This window comes from Pteropus vampyrus, unplaced genomic scaffold (genome assembly GCF_000151845.1).
Source record: "Pteropus vampyrus isolate Shadow unplaced genomic scaffold, Pvam_2.0 Scaffold468, whole genome shotgun sequence".
Taxonomy (NCBI): domain Eukaryota; kingdom Metazoa; phylum Chordata; class Mammalia; order Chiroptera; family Pteropodidae; genus Pteropus; species Pteropus vampyrus.
Window position 1 is genome coordinate 66,558 of NW_011889249.1, and position 8,457 is coordinate 75,014.

Here is an 8,457-nt window from a genome sequence, read left to right on the forward strand (position 1 = left end):
AGGACAGCAAGAGTGTGACAAGCACTGGGGTTTGTTTTAGATATGACACGAGGCAGAGTTACACGTGAGGCCACAGGGCACTCCCACTGACAGAGGGACAGCGAGGTCAGCACGCGACCGTCCCCACGGGCTGAGGCGGCGCCGCGGCTCGGTGCGCACAGCGGCCGGGGTCCTTCCGCCCGGAAACCTAGTGCGCGCCCGCTCCGCCCGCATCTCCCACGGGACCGCGCGGCGGGTGCCAAGGGGGAGAGCGGCCCTCGCAGCTACGCGCCGTCCACCTCCAGATCCCACGACAGCGGCTGCCCTGGCGAACCGGCTACCGAGCGGCCACAGCGGTGTGGCGGCAGAGACGGGGCGGATGGCCACCCTGACGTGCCAGCCGCAGCAGGAGCCTCACGGGGTGCCTTCGTCCCGTCTCACCCTGCCACAGGACTGCTCCTCGCCTCGCCTGACCCCGTGCGGGGACTCCGCTCCCTGTGACCTTTCTCATCACTCCACGCCCCTGTTCCTTCTCCACGTTCCTGTAGCTCCTGTGCTGAAATCTGACCCGCGAAACGCGTCACTCTGCGCACACGCGCAGCGCCGAGGCCCCTCGAGAAAACCGCCTGGCCAAGAGTCTCAGCGCCCCCCGGAATCTGAGTGTGGTCTCCTCTCCTCCTACCCGGCACTGAGCCCCCTCCCCAGGCAGTCGGCGCCACGCACTCCTTTCAGATCCACTGTCCGCAGGAGAGCGAGAGCTGGGAGTGCCCTGCAGCCAATGTGTGACACACGGTGGAAGGGGCAGGTCTGAAGGGCACGTTTATGTGCGGAGAACACGCACGACGCGTGTCACACACAAGTCTCGCTTGCTCTACTCACCCAGGCACAGGAAATGCCCGACCTGCAGCTCACACCTCTGCGACGAGAAACAGGTGAGCAGCAGGCAGAGCACGTGGAAGGCGACCAGCCCCAGGAGCCACGGCTCCGTCCAATCTGTCTGCTGTGGGACACATCGTGAGACATTCAGCAGCGACAGCTCCTGCAGGGCCAGGCTTCCTGTCTCCAGGGTCAGGGGGAGTCAGTGGGCCTTCCTTCACTCTCGGAACTTCCTGCTGCTGAGCAGGCATTCAGGGAGGACCAAGACACGGGGGACGGGGGACGGGGTGAGGGCAGCAGCAGGGGGGGGAGGGAGGAGAGAACCTGAGCGGCCCATGGCAACCGATGCCCAGGGACTGAAGGGCAATCACTGGCGTGGTGCCGGGCACACAGCACTCGGCCTCACGGACTGGCGCTTCTGCTTGTGGAGCAGAATCAGTCTTTGGGCTGAGCAGAACCTAAGGATGGTGTCCCCTGGTGAGGGGGAAGTGCAGGGGCTCGTTCTGGAGATGCACTTGGTTTCTCCCAGAAGACCAGTGCTTAACGCCTGGGAAATCCGAGCCATCCCAATTTGCGAGATGTGACTTTCTGCCTTACACCCAGCCCTCCAACTAGAGCTGCGATCTCAGGTCTCCTCAACTTTATGGGTGGACATATCGGCACCCCTAAACTCAGATGCTCCCCCAAACTGATTCCTGCCCATGCTCAGATCCACACCCTGAGGAGCCCTCAGGCCTAAGTGTGTGCTGTCCACCTGCACGCCGGGGCACCGCAGGACCGCGCACAGCGGTCACCCTACAGCTTGGGCACGGTAAGCTGGCCATGAGCTATGTCCATCAACGCGCATCCGAGGGGCTAGAGCGAGGAACAAGGAGAGGGCGGGCAGGGCAGAGCGCGGGCAGAAGCAGGAGGCCACAATACACGGGGACCAGCACGCTGGGGGAGCCGCAGCACCTTGTCACTCCGGCCACACCCGGTCTGCGCCCTCTCGACCCTCCCCACCGCACTGCTACCCCGCCCTGCCTGTCATCCGGCACAGCCTTAAGCTCCGCCCCCACGGCCCAGGCCCCGCCTACGGAAGTCCCGCCCCCACGGCCCAGGTCCCGCCCGCGGAAGCCCCGCCCACACCAACCAGGGCCCCCACCACACCCAGGGGCCACCCCTAAAGCCGTCCGCGGGCTGTCGGCGTCCGTGGCGGCTGCTGGGAAGCACGGGCAGCCCCAACCGCCAGCGACCGAGCGGGCCATCAGGTTACCGTGATCACGGAGGGAATGCTGACGGGGAACGAGCTGACTGAGAAGGCGGACGGCATCGTCCCTGGAAAATCCCACTCTCACCACCGCCGTCTGGCCGGCCACGCCCCGCGCGGCTACCGCACGGAGGGCTTCCGGCGTCGTCTCTCGCGAGATCTGCATTTATCGCGAGACCTGTTGGTCGGAAGAAGGAGGGTGTGCCCAGTTAACTCGCGATATCTCCAAGCCCAGTCCCGGGTCCACGTCTCGCGGTATTCAGGGGTGTTAAATATAATGACGCTCGACGTGCGTCGCGGTCTGTCACGAGTTCCCTTCCGACCGCTGGGCAGGAGCGGGAGGGCGCTGTGAAGTGCGTGGAGCCGTCACAGTGCCCAGCTGTGCAGCTGGCCCCGCGAGGCCGGGGGCCGTTCGCCTAAGGCCCTTTTGCCCGGTGTTCCGTGTCCCCGGCCCTCTGCCGGGAAGTCAAGGCGACGGCCGACAGCCCGCTGCGCCCTCCCCTCGGGGACGGGCCAGGAAGGACGCCTCACGCCTCCCTCAGCAGAGCCTTTACGGTCACGGTGCCACGTCCCCGGCCGGCCCCCAGCGGTGGCTCCTCCCGAGTCCGTGTGATTCCCCCGAGAGGTTGTGCAGCTGCTGTCCCGGGGCTTGTCCCGAGCGTGGCAGCCACTCAGGGCGGGGCCTGCGTGTCCTCACAGCACCTGTGAACAGGCCTGTCTGCACTTTCCTGCCAACTCCCCCGAGTCCGCGGTGTACGATCCCTTCCTCCACGCTGAACCTGGAGACCCTGGTGACAGCTCCTAGGCTCTTGGGACTTTCTGTCCTATGCCAACCTCCGGGTTCCTGGTTCGACTCCGGGGCCTCTGGGCTGCACGGTTTTGATCCCGATGTGAAGCTACAGTGCAGGTTACCACAGAGCCTTTGACAGCAATGCGGATTTTATTTGTTTTCATAGAAATCAAAGAGTCTGCGCTTCCAGTAGAAGCAGCCCTGCCTGTCACCCCTCCCAGCAGGTGGGAACCCCCCTTGCCCCTCCCCTCTTGCTTCCAACTGTTCTCTGTTTCCTCCTCTTTCCTCCTCAACATTCAGAAATGAGCCTTTCCTTGGTCTGACGTCGTTATACCTTTTCTCAAAACTTTAATGAAAACGGAAGGCAGGCGTACCTCTTCTCCCAAGGGATCCTGGAGAACAGCTCGGGTCCACTTCTCCAGAGCCCCGGGCGCCAAGCGTGAGAGCCACTGCGTTTCCTTCCATTTGTGCCTCCTCCGGGCTGTGGTGTTCGTTAGGGTTCCGGCTGCTGCTCGAGATTCTTCCCTGAGGGCCTTCTCTGCCCTCTTTCTGTTGTGCTGCTGTCCCTTTTATTTCAGTGTTCACTTAGCTTCCTGTCACAGATTTTCACCTTTGCCCAAAGTCAGGCATGCACAGTGTTCCCTAAACCTAGGTCAAAAGATCCAGAAACATGCAAAATGATTCTGTGCGTGGAATCTATAAAAACGTTTAACTCAAAGCTGACACGCTTGTTCTGATGCTACATCCCCCTAGGAGGTGACACTGTGTGCCTCCTGCGGAGGCCTTCGTTCTGTTCCCCTGTCCCGCCCAGAGGCGCTCATCCTGGGGTGAAGCCTGGTCGCTGGAGTCTCTGGACTCAGGGCCGAGCGCATTGCAGATGAGGCTCCAGCAGGTGGCAGCACGAGGCCTCGTACCAGCTCCTGCGCTGGCGAGAGCTTGCGCCTTTTTTCCAAGTTGTTTGCAACAAAATTAACTTGCATATATTCATAGCTGTTGAATTGAGAGATGTTAGTCAACAGTATTTAATTTTAGATGGAGAAGTAATGTTTTTCTGAACATCATAGAATGTTATTTCTCATTTATTTGATTGCCTTTAGGAAATTGTCATTTTAAAATGTGTTTGTGAAAAATTTACAATTATGAATAATGAAAGCTTTACAGGTAAAATCCAACAAATTTAATATCTTACCTTCGCTTTCTTTTTTCGATAGTCTATGCCTCCCCGCCTCGGTGGCGGAGTTCACAACTGTGTGGGCCCCGGGACGCACTGTGTCCTGCCAGTTGGCTGATTTTGTTGCTGACTTTATCTGATCTGAGCCTCTCCAGGACATTAGTCATGCCTTATCTATTTATTTTACCCCCTCACCACATTTGGTAGTCACTCTTGTGAGACTGTCAAGTGTTCAGAAAACCTATGATCCCACTGACAAATTGTAGTCATATTACTCAGTTAACAAACACACACAGGTCGTCGGTAAGTTCTTCCTCAAACACCTACTATGACTCCTAGTTAAGCATTAGAAATAAAAACATGGAGCTGTGCAGTCCGCCCACAAACAGAACCAAAGTGGGCTGGGTCCTGCGTGAACCCTGCGTGAACTCGGCTCCGCGGTACGATAGGAAACAAATTAGAAAACAGACAGACTGGAGGCAGCGCCACTGATGGACACTGCTGAGGCGCAGTCCTCAGCTCGCGAAGGGGAAAGGCTTGGGAAGGCATGTGGAGCGGACTGCCGGGCTCATGGAGTTGGAAGCGTGCCATCGTGGTGACAGCGTAGGTATGACGCACGCTGACCGCTAGGCGAGCTGCCACTGTGAAGTTGGGGTAAGGGGGCGCGTCTTTAAACAGTGATCTTTGTTTCTGAGTCGAGTGAGTGGCGATGTTGACGTTAGCTGTATTTCGCTCCTGTGTTTCTCAGGTACATTCAGCGTGGTTTTGGCAAAGCAGGATAATTCCACCTCCTAGTCCTTAACTGTCCTTAATAAAAACACCTGAAACCTCTCACTGTGGACGTGGAGACTGCTGTTATCCTGCGCTCTTCCCAAGGACACTGTCCCAATACATGTGCATGTGAACGTGGACTGTTTGTGTAGACACTTAAGGAGAGGCATGCATTTGCATGCAAGTAAGAGCTGTCTGTTATTAGGGTGCTTAATCATTTCTACAAAATGACTTTAATCACAGCCATCACAAAAACTGTCATGGCACAGTTCATCAGGCATTTTGGAAGCAATATGAAACTCCAAGGAAGAATTTTCCCTAGGAATAATATGTAATGTTACAGCATAGTTTTTTAAAGCTGCCTTTTAATAGCAGCGTGTGACTCTGTAAGCGCCCCGAGGCACTCTCCCCCTGCCAGCTTTCACTCCTCCGAGTTCTGAGTTCTGAAGGGCGTCTGATGCTAACAAGATTCCTCCAGACCCCCGCTCGGCACAGCAGGCCTGCCGCTGAGGAATCTGTGTTCTCAGTTAACGAGCTGGTTTGTGTTTGAGGCTTAAAAGTGGCCAGATTCGTTATTAAAATAGAATGTGTACTTTAAGTCATTATTGGGGGAGGAAATATGGGATAAGTCTGGGGGGGCTGGGATGCTTCTTGAACTCAGAGGAGTTGGCTCTATTCTGGTCATTATGGTAGAAGCATTAAGTCCAGCCTGTAGCTGTGACTTCAGTTTGCGTGTTATTTATTTCAGTGTTAATGCCATCAAGTCACTGAAATGCCCCACCCGCCCTCCTAGGTGGACTGCGCCTTCTCGGGGACCTTGTCAGCACCGAAAAAGACATTTGCTTAGTGCCTCTTTCTCTCATCAGTTTATCTTGGTCACATGGACAGGGACAGAGATTTTCTTCATTCCATTAATTAACTAATTGACGTGTAACTTATAGCTAACGCCGCCTTTATCCAAGGGTTGAAAGAGCTTAGGTTTCTGGGGTGGTTTTCCTCGTCTTAGAATTTGGGTGAAATGATCAGTGGGTGTCGGCCGCCGGCCGCGTGGGCCAGGAGGTGGGTGCCCCTCCCCCCGGACGTGCAGCCTGACGGAGTGTGCCCCCGAGTCTGCCGGCGGAACGGGCTGGGCAGCCTGGACGTGCTGACAATGTGTGCTCCCAGCTCCGGAGGCCAGAGGTCCAATCCCAGGTGTGGGCAGGGCCGCCTCCCGCTGGTGGCTCGGGAATAATGTGTGTGTGGGGTGGGGGCGGGGAGCGCGCAGAGAAGTAAAATGTTAGTAAAGCTTCAGTCAGGACTGCCATGTGCTGACCAGCCCGCGCCAGGCCGGGAGGACACCGCGGAACAGAGGAAGATTTCTGCTGGATCGATGACAGCCCACGCCCCACACCTGGAAGGGGAAACTGGGACCAGGAGTCATTCCCTATGGCTAAAACCCCGGGAACCCAAGGATTCAAGGCTGGGGACCGCCAGCAGGCCTTCCACTCAACACATCTCCCTTCCTATTCAGGCGACAAACTCTTCCCCTTCCTCACTCCGTGTCCATGACAAAGGAAACGGGAACGAAAGAGGGACATGTAAAACGAATTCCCTGAACACTCAGGGGCCCGCTCAGTGCCCGTCTTCGCCTCTACTGTCTCCGACACTCTGAGTCCCTCTCACTGGCCCCCACTCGCTCCTTCTCCGTCTCTCTTGGTCCCTCACACTCTGCCGGGAGGAGACTGCGCTCTGCGGAGTGTGGCCCCTTCTCTAATAAACTTTCCTTAGGACTCTGGTGTTGGCGCGTGTGTTGAATTCTTTCTTCATCTCTCCCGAAGGGCCCTGTCCTCTCGGCGCAGGGCTTGGTGGCCCTGCCACGCGGGAAAGTGCCCCGTCCTGCGTCGGGCAGGGTCCTCGGTGCGGGGCGGAGGCCTTGGCTGTCCCCGTTTGCAGCAGCATCGCGTGGTGTCTGCCTCCATCCCCAGCGCCCTCCCCGTCTCTGTCTTGTCTGCCATCAGGGCGATGGTCACTGGATTAAAGTCCCCCGACTCCAGTCTAGCCTCCCCCTGCCTCGATGACACTGGCAAAGACCCTGCGTCCACAGGGCCACATTCGCAGGTGTGGGCATTAGGACTTGGACACATCTCTTTGGGGACCATTGACCACAAGAGGAATGACAAGAGACACTGCCCTGTAACCGAGGTGCCCGCTCAGGAGGTGCTGCCTGGGCCACGGGAACGGGAAACTGCGGTTCTGGACACTGGGTGGGATGGAAAGACGCCATCTGGGGGCACGGGAATGGCGGGTGAGCTGCCTGCGCGCCCTGCCTCAGCGCCTGTCCGCCACCTTCTCTGCCTTCACTGCGGCCACCTTCGCAGCCACGGCCTCAGGGCGCCGCTTCCTCCTTCAGGCTGACGCGTTTCCGCCGGCCTCGGCAGCACAAAGCGGTGGCTTCTGCAGCCACGACCACTTGGGATCCGCCGAACCCTCGTGACGGTTTATTTTCTAAGTTTCGTGGGTGTTCGCAGCAACGATCCAGCTTTGTGTAAGTGGACTAATACCTCATTGCAACTTTGTTTCCAACTGTTCATTTGCATTCCGCTGTATAATTATGTTTTTATGCATATTGTTTTTCAACTACAAAAACTTTTAAGAATATTCCAGGCAGTTTGACTACTCAGACACAGCAGCACGATAGTCACGGTGACAGCTGTTCTCAGAAGCTGACTGTGAGAAGTCCATCGCAGGCTGGTGGCTGTCGCTCTAGCACCCACTCTGCCCAATGGTCCCCGGTGTTTAACACACTACGGCTGGCCTCTTGTTACCATGGCAACCCCCTAGGGAACTGGCAGGGTCACAGCCCCTGCTCTTGCCACCTCGGGGCGCTGGCTGCCTTCACATCAGCCCCACGAGTCCCTCTACTGGTCCAGAACAGGAAGAGAAGGCTCATGGGCTTTCCCACGCTCGGAGATGGTCACTGGTTCATCTCACTTATTTTCAAGACACTCTAGATACATAAAATATAATTATAAATACAGGGGCGAAATGACAGTGAATTCCCACCTCCACTTCAAGTGATGATCGGCTCATTCTCACCGAATGAGTGGGCCCGAGGCGTCCGGGGCATCTCATCCTGGTCACTTAGGGTGTCGGCTGTTGTCCTGGTGCCACAGAGAGAGACAAAGCCCCTGGGGGGGGGGGGAATGGTGCTGTGGGCGTGGGCGTCCGAAGCCCGCTGACCATCAGCAACAATCGGCGGGTGACCATTCTGAGCTTCTGATAAGCAGGTAAGTCTCTGAGGCCGAGGCCTAAGCAGAGGCTGCTGGCGGGGCGTGGGCAGGGTCCCTGCGGCTGACCTGCCCCCAGTGTGGGGTCACGGTCTGACGCACACGGGCCCTCCGTCCTGACATCTCCTGTGGGTTGGGCTTGGACAAGTTTGTCAGTTTTCTTCACACAGAGTGTTTTGTCCTTTGGGAAAGGTTGTCACGTGATTCTGTGGTGACAGCCTGCTCTGTGAGTTGGCTCTGCTGCCACAGCAAGACCCCGTGGACGGCGGCTTAAACAACAGATCCACCACCTCACTGTCCCCAGGGCTGGACGCCCACGGCCGCGTGTCAGCAGGCTGGCTGCTCTCCGCCGGCG

At 57.6% G+C, this 8,457-nt stretch overlaps 1 protein-coding gene and 1 long non-coding RNA gene across 3 annotated transcripts in view; both read right to left on the reverse strand.

Moving 5' to 3' along the window:
• The window catches only part of LOC111732540, a 14,632-nt gene that overhangs the window by 5,242 nt on the left and 933 nt on the right, over positions 1–8,457 (reverse strand). Inside the window, exon 2 of the long non-coding RNA XR_002777598.1 lies at positions 7,162–7,164. This is a non-coding gene — a long non-coding RNA (uncharacterized LOC111732540). The remainder of the gene's footprint in view (positions 1–7,161; positions 7,165–8,457) is intronic.
• On the reverse strand, positions 7–3,733 carry LOC111728757 (transmembrane protein 18-like). 2 transcript variants are annotated; one of them, XM_023524478.1, is made up of 3 exons: positions 2,111–3,733; positions 859–1,035; positions 7–542 (listed from the first exon to the last, which is right to left on the reverse strand). In XM_023524478.1, exons 1-3 carry the CDS (start codon positions 2,268–2,270, stop codon positions 490–492), a joined length of 390 nt encoding a protein of 129 aa, XP_023380246.1. In that variant the 5' UTR covers positions 2,271–3,733; the 3' UTR covers positions 7–489. The 2 variants fall into 2 exon arrangements, with proteins under 2 accessions (XP_023380246.1, XP_023380247.1); XM_023524479.1 differs by having other exon boundaries at positions 859–979; positions 2,111–2,266.